This window comes from Benincasa hispida, chromosome 12, assembly GCF_027475165.1.
Source record: "Benincasa hispida cultivar pf3 chromosome 12, pf3_genome.v1.1, whole genome shotgun sequence".
NCBI lineage: Eukaryota > Viridiplantae > Streptophyta > Magnoliopsida > Cucurbitales > Cucurbitaceae > Benincasa > Benincasa hispida.
In genome coordinates, this window is record NC_143489.1 from 63,235,327 (window position 1) to 63,261,378 (window position 26,052).

Consider the following 26,052-nt stretch of genomic DNA (forward strand, 5'->3'; position numbering starts at 1 on the left):
TGCTTCTTAGCTCCACATATTATCAAAAAAAAAAAAAGAAAAAGAAAAATGTCTACTACTTTTCATCTCTCCTTTGCCTCATGAGATTATTTTGGACGTTTAGTTCACACTTTCTTCGACCTTGCAAGACTTAGATTTACTGTCTTAGTTTTCCCTCTTGAGGTTTGCCTCGGATTAACCGGTAGCGTTAAGATTGACCAATCCAAGCCTTTTGGACTCGAACCAATTCTTGAATTTAGAAATTTGTTTAATTCACACTTTACTCAGTGTCGTAAGGCTACACTTTGCCTCAAATTACCCGACTTTGCCAAGACGAGAGTGACCAATCTAAGCCTTTGGGGTCAGAACAAGTACTTGGGTTGTACTCTTCATTTACAAACATGAATTAATTTGCGCTTCATTTAGCTCATAGGTAACGCCTTGTAAATGATAAATGTTATGTGAGCAAGCTTTTAAATCTATTTTTCAAAACCCTTAGATTAAAATGACGAATTTGATATCTTAGGGATTAATGGCACAAATTCCTTAAAATTTAGAGACTAAAATAGTACTTTTCCCTCTTAAATTTAATACTTTTACTTTAAAAAATTTTAAATTTAGTATTTCAAAATTATTTTTTATCAAAATTGGTTAAATAATAATTTTCATGCATGAAACAACATTATTTAAATATATTTTCAAAATTTATAAATAGGAATGCTAATAAAATAATCTTTTAAATGAAAAAAATAAACAATAAACTAACAACACATACTATTTTTAAGATGAAAGCACATGACTAAAATTTGACATTTTAAAGTTTATGAATTAAAATGGAATAAAACTTAAAGTACAAAGATTAAAATGGCATTTTAACCAAAAATAGATTGAAAACGTGAAAATTAATGTCTCTCTTTAGTTTTTGGTTAAAAAATAAGAGCTTTACCCAACAATAGTTAACATGACCTTCCTCCCTAGAGGTCAGAGGTTCAATCTCTCATCCTCGTAGTTGTTGTAGTTCCTAAGCGAATCCCTTAGTTTCGTTTTATGATTTACAAATAGTCATGCAAATATCATATTCTAATCTAAGGCCATATTTGGCATTGCTTTAGTTGTGTCAAAAAGTCATTTGGAAAAATCTTAACCTTTTTTGCTTTTGGTAAAACCGATTTAAATTAAATTTGTTAAAATCACATTTAAAAAATACTTTAATTTCACGATGACTTTAAAAGCAACACCTCTCTAACTTTTAGATTCTCCTAAAATCAAGTAAATTTTTTAATTAATATTTAGTTTTCAATTTTCTATTTTAAAAAGAAGATTTATTTTATATATTTATCTATTTCCCACCTAATCAAATCTATTTTATATTTTTCATGAGTTAATTGCATAATTTTTTTTAAAGCATAACAAACAAAATTTATCTATAATAAACAAATTGTTCTCATTTTTTTTAAATAAAGCTATTTTCTTTAGTATTTAAAAATTAATCTATAATAAACAAAATTTATCACACTAAACAATTGTTTAAATTTTCAATAACAATTTTTTTAAAGTTGATTATGAGTCTATTTTAGTTATTATATCTAAAATAAGATGTTTTTGTATTTATTTACGAAACATTCTAGCCTACGTTTTGAAGTTTAGACTGAAATTGACTTAACACTATTTTACTTCTTTTCACAGTTGATTTTTCCAAAAGCACAACTGCAAGTTACTATTTTAAAAGCTACAACAATCTCAAATGTAACCTAAATTACTCTCCGTCGAGCTAAAACTCAAATCAAAGAACAATCTAAATAATAAAAACATTAAACATTCAATTTACCACCAAGATTGCAACATGAAAATCTTCATTAAAATTAAATAATAAAGTACTAGAAAAAACTAGTTTTAAGAGGTCTAAATTTACTTTCTTTTTTTAGGAGGTACCACTTTCAATCATTATTACAATCAAAGGAAACAAATATAAAACAAACCATGACTTTTTACTCCAAATCCAGTGACTGAGAAATAGTAAAAAGAAAAGAAAAAAAAAAAACTAATTTTAGCATTCAATTTTCTAAATTTAACAAATAAGCAGAGTCCTATAAAGAGGCCTTCTCTTCTCCTCAAACAATCATCCCATCACCAAATAAGAAATTAAGAAAAAAAAACACTATAAAATTAAGTTGTAAGAAAATAGAATAAAAGCTTACAAAATAAAATGGGAAAGAAGATGATGGCAGTGTTTCTAATGTGCATTCTGGTGGTGGCTGCACTGGAAATCTCCACCGTTGCCGCCGGCGAGGAGGCCAATGCTAAGTGCGAGGGAAATTGCGGCGGAGTTGGTAATTCTCCAAATATCCCAAGGAAAAAATCACTTTTTAGCCGCATTTACGGTAAGTTCTAAGCTTTTCATGATGTCACTTCAGTTTTAATTTTAATTTAAAAAATAGTGTGATTTTTACTATTTGTTGTGTTCGATGAATTATAAAATGTAAATCTTTCTTGATTTTAATTTTTTTCCCAGATAAACTACGCATCAAGATGCCCCAATGATGATTGAGGATTAAAGATAGAAGAGCTATCAAGAATAGTGATGGGATTGGTGTAGAAGATGATGTACATTTTATTTTTTTAATATTTCTTTCCTTTGTGAGAGGAATTTCTGACCTTCCTTTATCCTCTTTCATTTTTATTTTGTAATGTCTTTGATTCAATTAAAAAAAAAATACGTTTGCTTTTTGAAATGTTTGTGTTTATTTTTTATTTATTTAGAATATTAATTTTAGATGACAAAATATTTTTAAATATAGCAAAATGTAGCTGACAGTGATAGATGTGATATATATTTTGCTATATTTGAAAATAAATTAACTAAATTTCAAAACCCATTTTATTTATGTGTACTGAAATATTAAACTCTTGGATATTACATTAATAATGGTAGACTAATCCTAAAATATGATATCTCACTTTTACATAAATGTCCCATGTAGAAATGTCACTGAAAATGTTGGCATTTTTTGAAAAAGGTTATAAAATCAAATATGTACTTTTTAAATAAGTTAAAAATTTTATAATATTTGTTGTTGTTATAATTATTAATTATTAATTATGTTTCATTAATCTTATGATATGATGTATCGATTTACTCCTTAAGTGGATTCAAATTAATACTCATTTCTAATACAAAACAAGTTATTGAAGTGTTATACATCAGTTTAAATCTTTCTTACTAAACTTTCAAGATTTATATATTTCAAGTAGGCCGCAAGTTTCATCCATCATGATTATTTGATTCTTAGATCAGATATACATATGGAAGAGATTTGTCAATATATTTTATGTCACGTTGACTTGATTTTTAAATTAGTAAAATACAATTTAAGATAACGTGTAAGATTTAACCAAGCTATAATGATCCTAATAAAATCCAAATTATGAGGGCATAAATTGAATTAAACTCACACATCCTATGGCCTTTCATGCCAAAACATGATATATATATTTTTTAAAAGTGTCAACATTGAACTAGTGGTATGATGAATTTGAATCTCTAACTAGTTGATCAAAGATGTAATTATACTCAAATTGACAATTAAGAGGCTCAAATACCAAGCATAATCATAACATATACTCTAAGATAACACATTTACGATATTAAATATCTCATTAAATCTAACAAAAACAACGCCAAATTACACAATTACAAGACAATATAATTGAAAAACTTTTGTTTTTTGTTTTTGTTTTTATTTGGTTTCTCACTTGAATCCCCTTTGAAGCCTCAAAGCAGAAAGCACAGAAAGAGCGAGAAACGACGTCGCTCCAAGCAAGGAAAGGAGAAGAGAGGCAGCTCCTTGGCCACAGAATCTTCCAAACACATTGCAAATTTTGTTCCAATTAAGATGTGAATTCCCTTGCCGGCCAATGGCGCCAACGGCAGCGGCAGCTCCGAAGCCGGAGAACAGCAGCGCCACCGTCAGAATATCCATCACGATTATCGCCGATCTTATGAAGCCTCTGCTTTTGCCCTTGTTTAATGCTGAAAGTACCAGCGAGAAGGCTGCATATGAACATGCTATTCCGTTTGCTACTACAAAATACCTAATTAAACCAGGTGAAAACAATTAATTTTATCTCAGGACGATTTAGTCTTTATAGTACACATAAATCCGATTTTCAACGGTTTATCAAATCTACACGTGTAAGAAATTTCATTAAATATTTTTTTTATATGTGAAGGTTTTTTTTTTTTTTTTTTTTTACAGCGTCAATTACTATAGAACTAAACTCACTTTAGTTGGTTCTTACATATAGCTTGATAAACTCTTCCAAGAGTCAAATTTGTTTATAAGTTAAAAATTTTAGTACTAACATAAGTTTCGGTTTTCATTAAAAAAAAAGACTAAAAAATTGTTGAAAATCACGAATTTTCATATAAGTAACAATTTAGTCAAATTCGACAATTTAATCTATATACTTCTAATTTTATAACAATATAGTCTTGAACTTTATTATGTAACAATCTAGTCCCTGAACTTTAAAATTTATAACGATTCAGTCTCTGTTGTAGACCTAAAGTTTAAAGAGATTTCATGTATAAATGAATATTAAACTAATTAAAGAATTGATATTTTTATAAAATATAAAGTTTATATCATAAAGTATTAAAAATTAACATCTAATTTTGATAAATTCTAGGAAATAAATTATTAGTGTAAAGAATATAAACACTAAATTGTTATATATTAAAGATTAAGAATTAAATTATTATAAAATTATAAAATTTAGGGACTAAATTCTTATAAAATTGAAAATATATGAACTAGCGTTAGAAATTAAAGCTAAGAAAACTTACACAAAAGCGGATAAATAATGCCACCGTGCAGTAACCGGAACGTGGAGCGGCGGCAACGCGTCGGCGAGTTGAAGCGGCACCGTTTTCGTCTGTTTATCGACGCCGATAACCACAGCAGCAGCCAAAGTTAGAATCATCGCCACAAACCTCACAATGAGATCGCAAAACCTAGCCGTTGTCGTCTCCGACCGCGATCCGTCCGGTACGCCGAATCCGGCCTTTCTCGGGCCGTCCATGGACAGTTCCTTCGAGAGAGAGGAGAAATAGGAGTTGAAAATTGGAGAATGCGAGGGGAAACCAAAACCATATTCATAGGGGAAGGATTTAAGGAAGGTGTTGAAATTAGGGGTTGGAATTGGGATGCGTTGGAAGCCATTGAAGATGCCACATAGTGCAGAAAAAAGGAAATGGAAACGTGAGAGAGGATCAGAGGAAGTACTTAATCTGCGTTGTCTGGTTCTGAGTTTGGATTGCTGCCAAATTTGCAGAGCGTTTGAAATTTGAAGGTTTTATACGCCATTGTTGACTGGTCAGTTAATAAACCCAAACCCTACTTTATGGCGAACGCTTTCTTTTTCTCGACATTCGAGAAATTGGTTTTGACCCTTTTTGGGGTTAAATTACTACTTTGCCCTTCAGCTTTTAAATTGAGCCAAAGAGGGTGTCTAAGCCAAACATGCAATTTAGAAGTGAGGAAATTTTGGGATGCAAATTTCTCGATAAATATGCAAAATATATAAAGAAGAGAAATTATAGTTCATTGATAAATGTGCAAACTTCAAACCTTAAGCCATGAGGTTGATAGTATGAATACTATGCCAGTTGAGATACGCTCTTGTTGACAATCTTCCAGTGTTACTCACAATTAAATCACAACTTTAATTAATCGATTTAAAGGTTTGTATCGACTTTAAAGTTTGTATCTCTTTAGTTTCAAAATCTTCAAAATTGAAAAGTTAGTTCCTTAGACTCTATATGGTAGTCTTTTTTTTATTTTTTTTTATTTTTTTTTTTAAGTTTTAGAAAATTTAGTTTATAAATACTACTCGTAACTATGATTTTCTTTATCATGTAGTTGCTTTTTGTCCGTGGTTTCAAAAACCAAACTCAAGTTTTAAATTTTGAAGAAAAAAATCAAAACTTTTTTTTTTGTTTGGAGAGTTTAGAACTCACATGTTTGTTTAGAAAGGATGAAAATCCTTCTATAGTTTTGGTGTGAAAATTAGCACAAGTTTCAAAAATAAAAAAATTAAGTCCTCGTTTGGTAACCATTTCGTTTTTTATTTTTGATTTTTGAAAATGAAGTCTATTTCCTCCTATTTTTTACAATGATTTGCATCTTTCTTGAGTACAATATTTGAATTCTTAGTCAAATTTCAAAAAAAAAAAAAAAAAAAAAAATTTAAAGCTATTTTATTTAGTTTTCAAATTTTAGCTTGATTTTTTAAAATATTGGTAAAAAGTAGATAATAAAAGAAGAAATTTGAAAGTGAAATAGTTTCTATAAGCTTAATTTTCAAAAACAAAAAATAAAAAACCAAAAGGTTACCAAATGAGACTTAAAAGTTTATCAAATGGAGTCTTAACTTTTGAAATTTATAAAATTCATGGACCTACTTAACACATAAGTGGAAGTTTAAGATTTTAATAGATATAAAATTCATATAAATTAATATTTATAATTTTTGAATTTATCATGGACTTATCGGACATAAAGTTAAAAGTTTAGAAACCTGTTAGACATAACTAAAAGTTCATGGATCAAATAAACACAGATATCAAAGTTTATAGATGAAACTTGTAATTTAACCATACCTTTTTTGATTTAATATACAAATGTGCAGTATAAGAATTTTTAAACCTCAAACCTCGAAAGAATAAATATTTCAATTATCATTGGACTTATGATAACGCCTAAAATATATTATCTTATTCAACTGATATCATTATGCTATTTAATGTGTTAAATTGATTATTTTATAGTTATTGAGTAATTTGGAGGTAAAATAAAACGAAAGAAAGCTAAAACATATCAATTCAAAGCTCTAATGAAGCAACCAGGTCGAAGGGGTGTAAAAAGACCAAAATGTCCTTGAAGGATGGGCAGTGCTGAAAGTTAGAATTGGCACATTGGAATGGCATCGCGACACCGTTGCGCGACTATAGAAATGGCCGTTCGTAGTTAGGACATAACTTTTGAACAGAGTGGCCGTTTTGGGTGAATGGCCATCCGTTTTCTTTTTTTTTTTTTTTTTTTTTGTCCTCTATCCATCTACCACATTATTTTTAAGTTTTTCTTTGAATACTTCTCTGTACTTGAGTTGAAAGATGGCAGGCTTTAGCTTCCTCATCTCAATAGGAAGGTAAGGATCACTAATGCCTAGTTTTAGAGTTTTCCAATTGTAAACTTGTGAGACTTGTTCCAAATTTTGAATATTTCGATATTGTTTTTGGATACTCAACTTGCATTATATTTATGATTATTGTTTCTTTGAGATTGTCAGACAAACTAGTCAAAGTTGCATGATCTATTACTATAGGTTAAGTCTTAATTCATAATCGTTGAGATTCTTAATCACATGATAGCAAAGTTAAGTTAAATTTGTGAAATTGTTTGACGTCCATTCAATTAGTATTTTTTAAATTTAACTTAGCTGAATATCGTATTATTTGACTTGTGAGGAATTACCTGCCTATTACGCATCTTGGCTTAATCCATAGAACTTAGTGTGGTTGATTAATTTGTTTAGGATGCATTACATCTAAATGTATTGATTGATTATGTGTTTTAAACTTTCATCTAGTATTACTAAGTGTGTTGGCTAAGCATAGGCAATAATAGAAGTATATTTGCATGTGTTCGATGATCAAATACACACTCGAGGATATATCTAAATGACTAAAATCTAGGATAGACTGCTTTTACTTTTCTTGCACTTTACCTTTCGTATTTTATTTTTCCATACTTGCTTTTCAATCACACCAACCTCTCCCCCACCCAATTTGTCACTTTAACTAAAGAATTGACTTTTCGAAACTAATATTTGTATTTTCTATAGATCGGCCCAGTCTTGTTACTGATATTATTCAGTAATATTGGTTGCATAGACAGATAATTATAAATATTATTTGGAACCCACGACAAGATCTTGCTCTCAACTATGTTCATGTAAATACCTTAACCCAAAGATGTGTTTAATCAGTTCTGCATTTTGAATTTTTTTCTAATATCTGGACTTATTAGAAGAATATTGACGTTTAAAAAAAATTAGCAAAAACAAGTGCTTATGAAACAATTTAAGAAAAAACATGCTTCTTTTTTTGGGAAATTGTAATGTGAGCAAAAAGGTATTTGCAAATATAGCAATAGTTTTCTAAAAGTGTCAATATATTAAAAAAATATAAATCGAATTCCCAGTTTTTTCATTTTTACAATTTTACCCCATTTATGTATCAGTAGGTGTATCTTATATACTTTATATTTTGGTATATCAGTCAACTGATTTACATTATATTTGGTATATCAATCAATCAATAAACTTTATTTAAAGAACAACCTTTATACAAGTGATATAGCATGACTTTAATTGTGTTATGGTCAACGTTGTTTGTTTGACTCTAATAAATATGATTATTTTTTTAATCTTTTCTCTTGTTGAAAAGTTTAGAATACCCCAAAGCGGAAGCAATTGACTGTTGTTGTGTCCTGATTTCATTTTACAGAACACAACATTTAGAGTGACGTAAACCAAGATAAACTAAAATTAGTTAAGCATGTATTTATATTGTGATTTATAGAGAGGAGAAAGGACCGAGAGACTAACCCTTGAAGAATCAATATCTTCACGTTTCCACTCCAACAACACGAATAGTCTACTAGTTCTCTCGATCTCTCAAACTCGAACAGAACTCTATAGCACGAGCAACACTTATCCAAAATGAACACCACCACAAATCTTCTTTGTTATTCTCAAGGATGAGAATTAATAGAGCAGTGTGCACTTCTATTTCTTAATTTTGGTGAAGGGAGAATAATTCTTTGAGATAGGTTTAGAGAAATTCACAGAGATCAAAATGGCTGAAAACTGATGAAAATGTTAGTTATATCTATGTGTTACCACGTATGAGAGGTTAAATGGGTTGAGGGAGTTACTCCCTCCTCTTTTCTTAATTTAAAAGAAAACTCAAAACTCAAAATTTTGAATTATATATATATAGTATTAAATTGTATGTTATATCAAAATATAAGTTATGGTGTATTATTCTCTCATATAACCTATAGTATTAATATTAATCATATTCATATTAATTTTAACCTATAGTTTTTTATATGAATCATATTCATATAAATAATATTTGAATCAATTAAAATATTTATTTTTCTCATTAAAACTTTATATTATAATGTATCATATACATTATATACATTATATCTTATAGAATTAATTCCCTTTAATTAATTTGAACAATTCAAATTAATCTAAAATTAATTTGATTTTCATTAATTCTTATTGAGCTAGAAAAGGGACCTTATGGACCTATAGATTATAGCTCCAATGATACTTGATTAATTAATTAAACTCTTTAATTAAATTAATCAACCCTTATTAACTGTCAGTCACTCTACTAAAGACTGACAACTACACTATTTGTACTATAGATATATTTCTATGTCCATTGGATATAACCAATCAACAATGTGTTGGTTCTTCACAAAATGCTCATAAGTATAATTGGGTCAAAATTATCGTTTTACCGCTCATCTAACTCCTTACGTACCACTGATTCCTTTAATGAACAAATAGTTATTGTCCAATTATAACCGAACCCCTCTTGAGCCAGGAGAGGGTGTGACGCCACATTGTTCAAGCCCCGAAATCAACCTTTAAGGGAGAAATCTATCTACTTACCTTAAAAATAGGGAAGAAGTAAATTTCTTCTTGTGTAGTTGTGCTTCCAGCTCCTCAATCAGACAAATCCTCAAAATAGTATATTGATCGACAAATTTGACCACTCTCACCCATACAAATCAAAGACTCGCCTTCATAGGTAGGATTTCACAACTTACTTAGGATTCAAGTCAAGTCATCTATGGTCATCTTGTTGAAATGTAAGTCTCTTCTAGCAACGGTGTTATAAAGAAGACTATTCCTTTTTTGGTCTGTTTTCTATGAACTCTTTATATAGGATACCCCCATTCACTTGTCTCCACATGAATGATTAGGATCAGATCGTTTGTAGCACTCTACAACAATTGTAACAATTACAAAGCGAGTCTGGTCACCAAGATAAGGTACCCAACCATATCTATCTACTACAGACCGCTCAGGTTATCACTTAAACATGATCCACCTATATGTCTCCACATACATGTTTAAATTACATTTGATAACCTTGGATTTTAGTTTATTGGTTTTTTTTGGTTAATGCAACTAAATGTAAAATGAAATACAACTTATTTTATTATATAAATAATAAGTTTGTACAAGTACAATTACAAAATAGAAGACCACGAGATTTAGGACATTAACCCCAAAAATCTCCCACTTGTCCTAAAGCTAGTGGAGTATACGAATACAAAGTAAAATTACAAGGTACAGTACACACACACACACACAAAAAAAAAAAAAAAAAAAGAAACTAGGGCATACATTATGCGCCTAGTAAAATCTCCCACTTACCTTAAACTAGATGAGACATGTCTCGTAGACCCAAAATATCCAGGTAATCCTCAAACACTTTTCCGTAAGAGCCTTTGTAAATGGATAAGCAATATTGTGCTTCGAAGTGATCTTCATGACGATCATGTCTCCTTGATGCACAATCTATCGTATAAAATGATACTTGCACTCTATGTGTTTTCCACGCTTGTGGCTCTAGGCTCCCTAAAACTCGCCAAAATACCACTATTATCACAATAAGGGTGATAGGCTTTGACATATCTGGAACAACTTTTAGATCAGTAAAAAATTTCCTAAGCCATACAACCTTCTTGGTAGCTTTACAAGTTGCTACATATTTTGTCTCAATGGTAGAGTCAGCTATGCAACCTTACTTAGTACTCCTCTAGACTACAACTCTTCCATTAAGAGTGAACATTGATCCTGAAGTGGAGTTCCAAGAATCCCTATGAGTTTGAAAATCAGAGTCAGTGTATCCTTTAAGGATTAAATCCTTAGATCCATACACAAACATGTAGTTCCTCGTTCTCCTAAGATACTTCTGGATGGTTTTAATTGCTGTCAAGTCCTCTAATTCTGGATTAAACTGATATCTACTGACTATCCCTACTACATAGCAAATGTCTGAGTACATAACATTGCATACATTAGGTTGCCAACATGCGATGTATAGGGGATCTGTCTCATTTTCTCAACTTCTTGTGTAACACCCCGATTTTTTTTATTATTAATGTAATTTTAGTAATTTTTATTATATGAGGGAATTTTTGAAATTTTGGACTTTAAGTGTAATTGCGGAAATTTAATTATTGATGTTGAAAATTATTCAATTTGAGAATTAATGGCAGAAATTAATTTCATTTTAGAAAGGAAAGGAAGTTAATAAAATAAAATAAAATAAGGAAAAGAATAAAATATAATTTTATTCTATTTCCTTTTAAGTTATTATTATTATTATTATTTTTTTATAAAACAAAATCCATTTTCTTCTTCTTCCTCACGCATGCCCCCCTCAACTTTCTGCATCGTCCAACCCTAGAGTTTGGCGCTGTCAACCGCTCGTCCCACTCACATCCAGTCGTTGTTGAAGCCGCACCGACCTTCACGTGTGAACGAGCCGAGCGATGCTACGACTTCCAACTGAAGCCACGCCTTCTTGCATTTCCGTTCGTGAGTGCTAGCCCAAGCCACCGTCCTCCGTTCACTGCTGCATCGCCCAGTCGAGGGCGTCGTCTCGTCTGTCAGCCGGGCGTTAGATCCGTCAATCGCGGGTTCTGCTTCCACTGACCAGATCTGCTTCATCTCACCAGATCCAGCTGCGCATCCGCCGCCCCAGCCGCACCACTACCGGTCGCCGTTGTCCCTGCCGCATCGGGTCCGTTTTGTCTTTGTCGGAATCTTGGATTAAGGGTAAGTGTAAGTTATTTTGATTGGATTTCTTGAGGATTTTGAACAGTCACTAGAGTTTGGACTTGATTTGTTGGTACTCGTCATATTTTGGATGTTATGGCAAAATTTTAGGTTATTGAAGTTGTCGTCTAGCCAATTAAAGGTGTAGTCGACGAATCTTGGTGAAGGGTAAGGCTCTAAACTCATATGGGTTGTTAAGCATGTTGTATGTTTATGAATTACTCGATTTATGTTTGACTGAACCATGGACTGCGGCCTAAAATAATTTGCCATGATGTTTGGGTGTTAGGTTTGGATCTTGAGGTTTCCTGGTGTCTTTGTTTTGAGTGATTTAAGTTTGAACCTGTGGGTTTTCGGTAAGTTGTTGAGAAGCTTTTGGTTTAGGATTGGTGATTTTGAAACTGTGCTTAGAGATTGAAATTTCGTATTTGCTTGTTTGTTACTTTGGTTTGATTCAAGGTTTCGTTGGGCAAGGAAGAGGTTGAGCTTGCTAGTTTCTAGAGTTGTGATTAGAGGGAAGTAATCTTATTACTGGAACTGCCCACGAGCCAGACACTAGATATATGCTAGCATGGTAGATGAATATTATGACAGAATGATAGCATGATAGACAGATAGTATAGTATGACCGATGTATGTTCTTGTATGAGGATCTAAAAGATTTATTTGTGCACGTAGATACTTGCATGCTAGCATGATATGATACTTGATTCCATAAGGTTGTATTTGATATGAGGATATTGAGGCATATATGTATGTTGTAGAGTCATGATGTTGAGGCGTATATGTATGTTATAGAACCATGTTGTGATACTTGTGATGTTGAGAATGTGATAATGTCTTTACTGATTAGTTAGATGCCCACTAGAGATTGTGTTTCCTTCAGGATTCACCAGAGATTGTGTTTCCTTTGGGATTCACCAGAGGTTGTGTTTCCTTTGGGATTCACCAGAGGTTGTGTTTCCTTTGGGATTCACCAGAGATTGTGTTTCCTTTGGGATTCACAAGGGGTTGTGTTTCCTTTGGGATTCACCAGGGGTTGTGTTTCCTTCGGGATTCACCAGGGGTTGTGTTTCCTTCGAGATTTACCAGGGGTTGTGTTTCCTCCGGGATTCACCATAGGTTGATTCAGGTTGAAAATGCAAAATTCGAACAACAAGATAAATATGATTTACTTGTTATCGAAGCGTGTTTAGTGGAAAACGATAAAACCTAGATAATTGATTCAGGTGTCGCTAATCATGTTTTTACTCTCTCATAGGAAACAAGTTCCTGGAGACAGTTGATAGAGGGTGAAATAATCTTTAAGGTAGGGACCGGGGAGGTTGTTTCAGCTAAAGCAGTGGGAGATATGAAGTTATTTATAGGAGATAAGTACGTTTATTTAAAAAATGTGTATTACATTCCTTCTATGAAAAGGAATCTAATATCTATCTCTTGTTTGCTAGAACATAGTTATAAAGTTTATTTCGAAAATGATGAAGTGTTCATCAATACTAGAAGTAAACAAATTTGTTCTGCAAAATTAGAAAATAACTTGTATATGTTAAAATTGACTAAGGTTAAAGCCGTATTGAACATAGAGATGTTTAAAACTGTCGAGACTCATAAGAAAAGGAAAATTTCTCCAAATTCCTATATTTAGCACTTGAGACTGAGTCACATAAATCTCAAGAGGATTGGGAGAATGGTTAAGAATGGTCATCTAAATAAGTTAGAAGATAGTTCATTACCACCTTGTGAATCTTGTCTCGAGGGTAAAATGACAAAAAGATCTTTTTCTGGAAAAGGTTTAAGAGCCAAAGAATCCTTAGAACTGATACACTCAGACCTTTGTGGCCCTCTAAATGTTAGAGCTAGAGGAGGGTATGAATATTTCATCAGCTTTATAGATGATTATTCTAGGTATGGGCATATTTACCTAATGCACCAAAAGTTTGAAACATTTGAAAAGTTCAAAGAGTATAAGGTTGAGATTGAAAACTAATTAGGTAAAAAGATTAAAACACTTCGATTAGATCGAGGTGGTGAGTATATGGACTTAGAGTTCCAGAAATATTTGATAGCACATGGAATCTAGTCTCAACTCACAGTCCCTGGCACACCTCAGCAAAACGGTGTGCAGAAAGGAGAAACAGAATTTTGTTGGACATGGTTTGTTCCATGATGAGTTATGCTCAGTTACCAAATTCTTTTTGGGGATATGCACTTGAAACTGCAGTATATATTTTGTATATAGTTCCTTCGAAAAGTGTTTCTAAAATGCCTTACGAGCTCTGGAGAGGACGTAAAGTAAATTTTCGTCACTTCAAAATTTGGGGTTTCCCAACACATGTATTGGTGCAAAATCCTAAAATGTTGGAATGTCGTTTAAAAGTATGCCTATTTGTAGGCTACCCAAAAGAAACGAAAGGTGGTTTCTTTTACGATCCTTAGGAAGACAAGGTATTTGTATCGACAAATGCAACCTTCCTAGAGGAAGACCATATGAAAAATCATCAACCTCGCAGTAAGCTAGTAATAGAGGAAATGTCTAGAAAAATGACAAATGTATCAACAAGAGTTGTTGATAGAGCAGGTCCATCAACAAGAGTTGTCGATAGAGCAGGTCCATCAACAAGAGTTGTTGATTAAACAGGCACTTCACATCCTTCTCAAGAGTTGAGAATGCCTCGTCGTAGTGGGAGGGTTGTGCAACAGCCTGACTGGTACATGGGTTTGACTGAAGCTCAAGTCATCATACCAGATGATGGCGTAAAAGATCCATTGTTTTTCAGCCAAGCAATGAATGATGTGGATAAAGACCAATGGATTAAAGCTATGAACTTTGAAATGGAATCTATGTATTTCAATTCTGTCTGGGATCTTGTAGCTTAACCTGAAGAGGTAAAATCCATCGGTTGAAAATGGATCTACAAGAGAAAACAAGACTAAGCTGGTAAGGTACAAATCTACAAAGCAAGACTTGTGGCAAAAGGGTTTACCTAAAGAAAGGGAGTAGACTATGATGAAACTTTCTCTCTAGTTGCCATGATAAAGTCAATTAGGATACTCTTATCTATAGCCATATTTTATGATTATGAAATATGGAAAATGGATGTCAAGAAAACTTTTCTGAATGGCTATCTTGAAGAGAGTATTTATATGTCTCAACTAGAAGAGTTTATTCAACAGGATCAAGAGTAAAAGGTTTGCAAACTTAATCGATGCATTTATGAGTTGAAACAAGCATCTAGATCCTAGAATATGAGATTTGACACTGCAATTAAATCTTATGGCTTTGAACAAAATGTTGACAAACCCTGTGTATACAAGAAAATGGTTAAGAAAATTTTCGCTTTTCTGGTGTTGTATGTTGATGATATTCTACTTATAGGGAATGAAGTAGAATTTCTAGCTGACGTTAAGAGATGGCTGGTTTTGCAATTTCAAATGAAAGATTTGGGAGAAGCACAATATGTTCTTGGGATCCAAATAGTTCGGAATCGCAAGAACAAAACATTAGCATTATCTCAAGCATCTTATATAGACAAGATGTTGTCTAGGTATCAAATGCAAAATTCCAAGAAAGGATTGTTACCTTTCAGACATGGAATTCACCTGTCTAAGGAACAAAGTCCTAAGACACCTTAAGAGGCTGAGGATATGAATCAAATTCCATGTGCATCAGCAGTAGGGAGTTTAATGTATGCAATATTGTGAACTCATCTCGATATATGCTATACTGTAGGAATAGTCAGCAGATTTCAGTCCAATTCTGGATATGATCATTGGATTGCTGTTAAGAACATTCTCAAGTATCTTCGAAGAATGAGAGATTATATGCTTGTGTATGGTGCTAAAGATCTGATCTTTACTGGATACACCGATTCAGACTTCCAAATCAATATTGATTCTAGGAAATCAACTTCGGGGTCAGTATTCACTCTAAATGGAGGAGTAGTTGTATGGAGAAACATCAAACAGAGTTGTATTGCTAACTCCACGATGGAAGCTGAGTATGTAGCTACAAGTGAATAAGCAAAAGAAGTAGTATGCCTTAGAAAGTTCTTGACTGACCTGGAAGTAGTTCTTAATATGCAGCTGCCTGTCACTCTTTATTGTGACAACAGTGAAGCAGTTGCAAATTCAAAGGAATCAGAAGCCATAAAAGAGGAAAGCATATCGAGTGGAAGTACCATCTCATCAGGGAGATTGTACATAGAAGAGACGTAATTGTCACACAGATAGCTTCACAAGACAACTTAGTTGATCCATTTGCAAAGGCCCTCTCGGCTAAAATATTTGAGGGTCACCTAGTAGGACTAGGTCTACGAGATTTTCATCACTAGGGCAAGTGGGAGAATTTATGGGTATTAAAATGCCTAGTTTATTATATTTGAACGTTTTGTTCTCTCCATGTAAGCTCAACATTGTATATATTTTTATATATTGATCCATTGGAGCTTTAGTCTAAGTGGGAGTATTGTTGGATTTTATGTCCTAAAATTCGCAGTTTGTAAAAAGATAAACATTTTCTATAGTCAATAAAGTTATTATTGATTTTATAAATTATATACATAAAAGTCTAAATCCAATAAACTAAGACCCAAGACTATTATATGAGTACTTAAACTTTATGTGGAGACATAAAAGTGGACCAGGTTCGAGTAAATAGTTAAAATGATCTATAATATATGAATAAGGTTGGTGCCTTATTCTAGTAACACTATAGGATGCGTCCTACTCTGTAGTTATTACAAAGAGTTGTAAAGTGCTACAAACGAAGTGATCCTAATTCATACATGTTATGACATGAGGAGTGTGGGCATCCTATGCAATGAGTTTGCATAAGATCGAACCAAGAAATAAGTCACTCTTACTTTATAACGCTGTTTACTGTATAAGACTGACTATTTTACTTAAATGACCTAAACAACTCGATCTTAACTCTGAGCTAACTATTTTACTTAAATCATCCTTAGATTTGCATAAGTGAAGGTTGGCTCAACAGCACCGGCTCAATAAGCCACCCATTTCAAAGGTAAGACCTAATAGATAGCTGGAGACATATGATGCAAGATGGAATTCATGCCTACCCGATTTAGGGATAGGAGAAAGTTTGTTCTCTCAAGTAATGAATTCAGGTCTTGAATAAGGAGCCCTACCCTCTCACTGGGCTGAGAGAGTTTTGGTTTAGTAATTGGATCACAAACCAGTTGTTCATTAGAGGATCAGTAGGAACTTGAGAAGCAAGATATAATCTCGGGGGTAAAACAGATATTTGACCCAACCGTTATTACGAACAACTTGTGAAGGGCCGAATTACTAATTATGGTTAAATCATGTGCACATAATATATCTATAGTGAGGGGAGTACAACTATGGACTTTAGTGGAGTGACCCATTAGTTAACGAATGGGGGTTAATTTTGTGTAATGAGTTTAGCCAATTAATTTCACATTGGGAGCCCATGATCTATCGATCCGCGAGGTCCCTCTATTAGCTCGTAAATGGATTAGCTTTAGAATAGCGTGATAAGTTAATTTGAAAAGTTCAAATTAGAATTAAGGGAATCAGTAATTATATGAGATATAAATACATGTTTAATTTTAAGAATTAAACGGAATAAGAGAATTAATATTTAAATATGATTTAAATATATGTGGTGGATTTGTGTAAAAATTAATTTAATATTTGATATTAAATTATTTAGAATTATTTAAATTATTTAAATAATTATTTGTTAATTTTATTAGAAAAATTAATTTACGGAACTAATTTTGTAAAATTAATAATATTTTGATTTTTGAAATCAAATTGAATTTTAAATCCAAAATTGAAAAAGATAAAAACACCAAATGGAAAAATGGTTTTTTCCATTAAAGCCTTCAACTTGTTCACATGAAATCCAGTCTCTTTGGTTTCAATAACTCCAAGCATTATCTTGAGGATCGTAGATGTAACCACCTCTTGTTCCTTTGAGGTAGCCTACAAATAGGCATAGGTTTGAATGAGGTTCAGATTTCTTAGGATTAGCCTCAAGCAGATATGCTAGGCAACCTCAAATTCTGAAATGACATAAACTTGACTATTCCATAATTCCAAAGGAGTTTCATAAAAACTATTGGATGGAGTACAGTTTAAAATATAAGCCGCAGTCTATACTCCCTAACCCTAAAACGAAATAAGGAAATGAGCGAGGTGTACTAGGTGCTGAGAATTGGGATACAATTCCATGTTCTATCAAATAGTCATGGAATTTTAAATCCATATACTCTTCACCTCGATTAGTTCGAAGTGTCTTGATTGTTTTACCTAATGTATTCTCAACTTCAATCTTGTACTTCTTGAACTTTTCAAAAGCTTCAGACTTGTGTTACATTAGGTAAGCATACTCATACTTAGAATAATCATTTATAAAAGAGACGAAATATTTAAATCCTCCTCTTGGCTCAACATTCATAGAACGACAAAGGTCCAAAAGTACAAATTCCAAGGGTTCTTTGGCTCTATGACTTTTTCCAGTAAAAGGTCTTTTAGTCATTTTTTCTTCAAGGCATGACTCACACACTGGTAAAATTTTTTCTTCTAACTCACTTAGTAGTCCATTTTTAACAAACCTCTCAATCCTATTGAGATTTATGTGACCTAATCTTAGGTGCCAAAGTTGGGCATTTTCTTTAGGAGATACTTTTTATCTTTTATTTTGAGTTACTGCAGTTTCGAACATTTAAGTATTAAAGAGGGCCCCAGATGCTAACGACCTTGGCACACAAAGATTACTTTCTAGGTTTGCTAGACAAATATATACACATTCTTATAAACAAACGCTTCATTCATAAGAAAATTGATAGAATAAGATTGTTCGAGCAAAGCTGTAACATAAATAAGGTTTCGTCTCATATCTGGAATCACGCATAGTCATCACACCAGTCCTGAGCTGCTGCTATGAACTAATTCCCTTAAAAGAAAAACAAACATGATTAGTGGTGCCTGATTCAATTATCTAGGTTTAATCATCTTCTCTACTAAGCAAGTTTCCAATACTAGAAAATCATATTTAACTTGTTTGGTTTTCCTCTTCTCCATCAGATACTTAAGACAATTCCTCTTCCAATGTCCCTTCTAGTTGCAATGGCAACAGATTCCCTTGGCAACCTTGGCTTTTCTGCCCCTCTGGACTGCAACAGGGTTAGCTTTCCCCTAACCTCCCTTCTTCTTCTTCCACTTTTTGGTGCCAGAAGAAAAAGGTACAAAACTCATTCCAGAGGTCAAACCTTTGTGGAACTTCTTTTTGGAAGTGAAAATATTTGCCTTTCCCTTCTGCTCTTTGACTTTCATCAATGACTGATAAGTTTGTAGCTCATTAAGAAGGGTAATCGGTTGTAGTCTAGCTTGTTTATGTCAACATTATTATGGAACTAGAGGACACTCTCAGCTAGAGTCCCAGGATGAAGCTAACTTGACTGGCTTCATCGATAACAGACTCATTCATCTCAACTATATTAAAGTGGACCATCATGTTCAGAACATGTTCTCGAACAGATGTCCCCTCTTTTACATGGGCATTAAAGATGAATTTAAGAGTGTCGTGTCGGAGTTGGATGGATGGTTGTCCAAACATTTCCTTCAAGGAATCCATGATCTCACGAGCTGTGACCATGGTTTTGTGCTTCTTGGCTAAGACCTCAGATAAGCTTGTCAAAATATACGCTTGGGCCTTTTCGTTTGCCTTGACCCATCTTTCATATGCCTCCTAAACATTTCAGGCTGTATTAGTGATACACACAAACAATACCCCGGCAACGATGCCAAAAACTTGATGTGAAACATGCAAGTGTACGCGGTCAAGTTATAATATTTTAAAGTGACGTGAAAGATTGAGTATCATCCTTAGGGATCAATAAATAGTTGCTACTTATCTATTTAGAATCGTATCAATTTTACCTAAGGAATTGGAAAAATAAAATTGGGTGATTTTTTATTTAAAGTGAGAAAACAAAATAACAAGAAAAACTGACTGCAAATTTCAAAATAAAAGAGCGTTTTAGGATGTTGATTTCATTACAAATTTTATTAGATGATATTTAGTTTAAATATGAATTATGCAAAACAATTTACCTAAATCTAGAAACTAAAGTCCAAATTATTATCTTACGAGAACAATTCTTTCTCATGCAACCTTAAATGATAACTAACATCGTGATATCAAATTAAGATTCATGGCATTGAACATTTAATCTAACATTCATTGATGGCCAATCAATATAAATTAAGAACAATAACATTAAAAGATAAAACGTTCTCCTGACCCGAGAGGAGTCTAATCATAGTTGGACTATGATCTATTATTCATTAGAGGGATCAGTGGTACTTAAGAAGTTATATGTAACTACATAGGCAAAACGACAATTTTGACCCAGTTGCACTTACGAACAATTTGTGAAGGGTCATCCCACTGTTGACTGGTTATATCCAATGGATATAGAAATATATCTGTAATATGAAGAGTGGAGCTGTCGGTCTTTAGTGGAGTGCTCGATAGTTATTGAGTGTTGAATAATTTAATTAAAGAGTATAATTAATTATTCAAGTATCATTGGAGCTTCAATCTACAGGTCCATGAGGTCCCCTCTGTAGGTCAACAGAGATTAAGTGAGAATCAATTTTAGATTAATTTGAATTGTTCAAATTAATTGAGGGAATTAATTATATGTGATATAATTAATTCTACTTAATTATATATGATATAATTACTATAATGTATTTGATACATTATTAGAGAGGAAATAAATATTTGAATTTGATTCAAATATTAATTATGTGAATTGGATTCATATAATTAAGTTTAATATAAATAGGATTTATATTAAATATCATGCATTGTTGAGAGAATGAAAATTATAGGTTATATTGTATTTGATACAATATTAAACTATAGGTTATGTATTATATTAGATATAACTTATAGTTTAATATATATTAAATGATAGGGTAATTATCGTATTTTTATATGTTAAATTATTTTAATTTATTTTGAAAATGGTTTTAGGAGGGAGTTGTAACTCCCTTCCCCTTATTTCTCTCTATTTTAGTGCTTGTGTGGAGGTATTGCTCAATAGACTTACAAAATTCCAAAAAGAGATAGAAGTTTTTCTCTGTAAAAACAGTTTTTCCTCTCAATCACTTCCTCTTTTCTAAAAACCTAAGATCCCACAACTCCTTAGTGATTCTCATTCCATTAGAGAATACAGAAGGCTCTTTTCGTGATGGTGACCATTTGGATTGAGTTTGTTCGTGACAGATCCAGAGAAAGGAAATATGTGAAGAAGGGTTCTTCAAAGGTAAGTTTTCTCTCACCCTAATTCTCTTATTTCCTTTTTATTTGCATGTTGTAAATTTATGATTATGCATAACATTTGTACTCTGTAATTTTGATTTTGTGGAAATAAATTTTGGATAAATCTCCACGCTTTCGCTCAAGGACCTCCAAAGGTTCCTTCAATTGGTATAAGAGCCAGGTTTTGATCCCTAATTTTTATTGTTCCAAATTTTAATTTTACAGAATCGGTGGGTAGAATTCTATATATGTTCATGTGATGAATGTTTGTGAATGTGAATGGTATGATTATTGGATGTTTTTGGGATTAGACTGTTTAGATTTATTGCTTTCAATTTACAAATTCGTTTGTAAGGGCCCATGGTTTGGGCATTATTGTTTGCGATCGAGTCTGTTATTTAAATGTTTGAGTCGCTCGTGCTGTTCCCAGTGCGTTTCGAAGGAAAAACAAAGCAACCTTACGATGAGGAAAACATCACTTGGTGTTTGCTAAGAGATCGCATAGCGTTACTGAGAGATAATGTAGCATTTGCTGAGAGATTGCCCAAGGTTTGCTGAGAGATCACATAGCATTTGCTAAAAGATCGCATAGCGTTTGCCAAGAGATTATGTAGCAATTACTAACAGATCACGTAGCTTTTACTAAGAGATCGTGTAGCATTTGCCGAGAGATCTCTTAGCGTCTGCTAAGAGATCTCCCAATGTTTGCTAAGAGATCTTTCAGCATTTTCTAAGAGATGGTTGCTAAGAGATCACTGCTGAGAGATCATTGGTAGGTGATTTGGTTCGAGGGGTTCAAGGCCCGATTCACTTGTTTCGAACCGGTTGACTATTATTTTGTAATAATTAATTTTTTAACTAAATTAATATAAGTGTTATATTAATTTAATTAATTGTTAAGGTATCCAATCTCGGTCCAATAATTATTTTTTTAATTATGCATTTGATATATGATTTATATTTATTATTATATGTCATAATATATGTCATATAGTAAAAATCCTACCATAGGTTATGCATTTAATTTCATGCATTATTTATATTATAAGTGTCATAATATATACAATTGTATGGTTTAATTAATATAGCATGCTCATGCATCATATAATATAAGTATTATATAATATGTTTGTATGCATTAATAACATTGCCATGCATCATTTATATTATAAATGTTATAGTATATAGTTTTGAGTATGTATGGATGAATGTTATTAATTATTTCATTACATTATTATATAATTATTATATATAGTTAGTAATGAAATGAAAATGCACGAAGCATGACATATCCTTAGGTAATTTATAATTGTTATAATTTACTTAGTATGTCATTTGATGCAATTGATTGGTTTTAATTTTGTTTCATTTTTTTATATCATTATAATTAAATGAATTTAAAAATTAAAATCAATAATTCAGAATTGCATGCAAACCTTGGGTTAAAATCATCTTTTAAAATTGTTTTAAAATATGATTCACATAGACCTAAGATCACTTTTCTAATAAGATTAGAAACTAAGTTTAATTTTTTAATCGGTTTAATAAGATTAAATTGATTATTAATAAAAGATTAACTTTGTAATAGATATATCTATAAGAGACCTTTTGTCTAAGGCTAATTCTGTCTAGGCTGGGGTATTTAAGTTGATGGAAACGTTAACATCTCTACCTGGAAACTTACCTGGAAAAGTGAATTAGATAGATCTGTTATAAGCATGCAAGTTTGATTAAAGATTGTCAAAGAGTTTAATAGATCTTACTCAAAATTGTTTAACTATTTAAAGGCAACGGTTGTTTTTGGGCAAATTAAACAATCACATAGTTAAAATCAGTAGTTGGATTTTCTTAAGTTAATTAACGTAGGTAAAACACATAGTGGGAGGAAAATGGGGTATATGATACTTTTTTTTTGTTTTTCACGTTTCTTCCTAAAAGTTCACATCGTGAGATCTATATTCGGCCTCAAGGAACCTTGAGTGTCCCCCTACGAATGGCATTTGTATAAATCAATATCAAGGTGAATGGAGAAAGTGTTTATAGTATGTGGGAGCGAAACGTGTGACAACACATTCCTCAATCTCTCTCATTAGTTTTAAGTAAAGTTTCATGCATGGCCTCATGGTACCTTGAGCTTCTCCCTATATGATGACATTTTTGCAGGCCATTTTATTCAGACTCTAGCAATGGATAGGGTTACTTTAGTTTCATGTCCCAATCAATTTTTCCCTATGGTTAGCTCATTGAGACGAAACTCTAGGACCTAAAATGAGGAGTTAATTGTTAAGCGAGTTTAACAAATTCTGGACTGAACAATGTTGACTAATAGTGACAGTAACAAGAAATTGTTCTGTCTATTAGTTGAGATTGTCTCATTTCAGTGAAGGGGTATCTGATCACCATATGGTGACTTTTGTCATATTTCACTGAAACATCATTGCAAAATAGATGTCACTTAGGGTACATAAGACTATTTTGCTAAAAATTGATTGGTTGTCTTAATGATTTAATGCAATTAGACTAATCATAAATAATTTGTATGGTTTCAGCAATCTTTTCAATATGACTTTCGCTACCCTAAATTTACTCGCCATTGAAAAACTAACGGGCGAAAATTACACTTCATGGAAAAATACGATCAACACAATCCTTATCATCGATGACCTTCATTTTATCCTTATGGAGAACTGCCTTCGCATTCTAGCTCTTAACGTTGTCGATATGTTCGAGAAGCATACGACACGGGAAAACGAGAAGGCCCGAGCGTACATCTTGGAAAACCTTTCTGAAGTCTTGGCCAAGAAGCACGAGCCCATACTCATGGACCGTGAGATTATGGAGTCCCTGAGGGGAATGTTCGGACAACCATTCACACAGCTCAGGCACGATGATCTCAAATGCATCTTCAATGCCCATATGCAAGAAGGGTCATTTGTTCGAGAATATGTTCTCAAGATGATGGTCGACTTCAACGTAGTAGAGATGAGTGGGTCCGTCATCGATGAAGCTAGTTAGGTTAGCTTCATTTTGGAATCTTTACCTAAAAGTTTCCTACAGTTTTGTAGCAATGTTGTTATGAACATGATTGACTAGAACCTGACCACCGTGCTCAACGAGCTACAGACCTTTAAGTTCTTGATGAAAACCGAGGAATAGAAAGGTGAAGAAAATGTTACTTCATCTTCTAAGAAGTTCTTCAAAGGTTCAACTTTTGAGACGAAGTCTATGCCTTCTTCTTCTGGCGCCAAAAAGACTTTTGTGGTCCAATGAATGTAAAAGCAAGAGGAGGGTTTGAATATTTCATCACCTTTACTGATGATTATTCAAGATATGGGTATGTTTATTTAATGAAACATTAGTCTGAATCCTTTGAAAAGTTCAAAGAGTTGAGGCAGAAGTTAGAAATGCATTAAATAAAACAATTAAGACAGTTCGATCTGATCGAGGTGAACAGTTTTTGGATCAAACATTCTAGAACTATTTGATAGAGCATGGAATTGTATTCTAACTCTCAACACCTGGTACACCTCAACAAAATGGTGTATCAGAAAGGAGAAATTGAAAGCTGATGGACATGGTTCGATTTATGATGAATTATGCTTCCTGACTGATTCATTATGGGGTTTTGCAGTATAGACTATAACGTATATTTTAAATTGTGTTCCATCCAAAAGTGTTATGAGAACACCAAAGGACTTACGAAATGGTCGTAAATCTAGTTTACATTATTTCAGAATCTGGGGTTGCCTAACATATGTGCTTGAGGAAAATCCTAAGAAACTAGAATCTTGTTAAAAAATGTGCCTATTTGTAGGCTACCCAAAAGAAACTAGAGGTGGTTATTTCTTAAATCCTAAAGAAAGTAAAGTGTTTGTATCGACAAACACTACTTTTCTAGAAGAAGACAACATAAGGGAGAACAAGCCTCGCAGTAAGTTATGTTGAATGAACTTTCCAAGTAATCTACTGAACCTTCAACAAAAATTCTTCAAGAACCCAACACTTTTACAAGAGTTATTGAAGTTGGATCATCTAGTATGTCAAATCCACCTCAAATGTTTAGGGAGCCTCGACGCAATGGGAGGGTTGTGAACCCACCTGTCTGTTACATGGGTTTAACAGAAATCTTAGCTATGGTAGTTGACGAAGATGTTGAGGATACATTGTCTTACAAGAAGGTAATGGAGGATGTTGACAAAGATGAGTGGATCAAAGCTATGGATCTCGAGTCGATGTATTTCAATTCGGTTTGGAATCTTGTAGATCTACTGATGACGGGCAGAAATGCACGTCATTATAGGCCTTTTATTTAGAATTATGAGGGTTGTTAAGTAGAAGATGCGATGAATATATTAAGAAATCATGAGAAAACGAGCTTATGTCGATCGACATTAAGAATCTCAGCTAACCCACTTTATGCGTTATTATGCATTCAATTGTCTATCTTTGTAGCTAATGCAGGAAGCAGTCGCATATGCGGAAGCTAGGCTATCGCAAAAGATGACCGCATGCGGGGAATCTCTCCATCGTAGAGGCGAACGCATACGTTCGATGCATGGATGTTGCAGCCATTAACCGCATGCGTCCATCGCATAGAAGTTGCGGCTATCAAGTGAATGCGATCATCGCAGAGAGATTACGGCTGCAGAATAATAACCATAATAGAGGGATGACCGCAAGGGTGGTGGAATGCGTTGATACTCCAGAAACCAAGCATGAATGCATACCTCGGGAGTATCAAAAGGTGATGTTGACATTTCACCTACCACGCCGTTAGCAGCAGAGATTCAGAGCAAGTCCATCACGTCTATCAC

At 32.9% G+C, this 26,052-nt stretch overlaps 1 protein-coding gene and 1 long non-coding RNA gene across 3 annotated transcripts; one reads left to right on the forward strand and one right to left on the reverse strand.

Moving 5' to 3' along the window:
- Positions 1-3,562: 3,562 nt before the first annotated feature.
- Positions 3,563-5,379, reverse strand: LOC120068245 (CASP-like protein 1E1). The gene is made up of 2 exons (XM_039019957.2): positions 4,826-5,379; positions 3,563-4,071 (listed from the first exon to the last, which is right to left on the reverse strand). The coding sequence occupies exons 1-2, from the start codon at positions 5,059-5,061 to the stop codon at positions 3,729-3,731; spliced, it is 579 nt and encodes a 192-aa protein (XP_038875885.1). The 5' UTR covers positions 5,062-5,379; the 3' UTR covers positions 3,563-3,728.
- A 6,094-nt stretch (positions 5,380-11,473) lies between these two features.
- On the forward strand, positions 11,474-22,147 carry LOC120068333 (uncharacterized). 2 transcript variants are annotated; one of them, XR_016524978.1, is made up of 4 exons: positions 11,474-11,916; positions 12,028-12,084; positions 21,153-21,242; positions 21,669-22,147. It is a non-coding gene; the product is annotated as an uncharacterized LOC120068333 (long non-coding RNA). The 2 variants fall into 2 exon arrangements; XR_005479168.2 differs by lacking the exon at positions 21,669-22,147 and having other exon boundaries at positions 21,153-21,433.
- Positions 22,148-26,052: the final 3,905 nt, after the last annotated feature.

Excerpts from the sequence above, each read along its gene's own strand:
- LOC120068245 (XM_039019957.2), bottom strand. The coding sequence starts at position 5,061 with ATGGACGGCCCGAGAAAGGCCGGATTCGGCGTACCGGACGGATCGCGG. Across the intron at positions 4,072-4,825 it reads CATTATTTATCCGCTTTTGT|GTATTTTGTAGTAGCAAACG; the intron begins GTAAGTTTTCTT and ends TGGTTTAATTAG.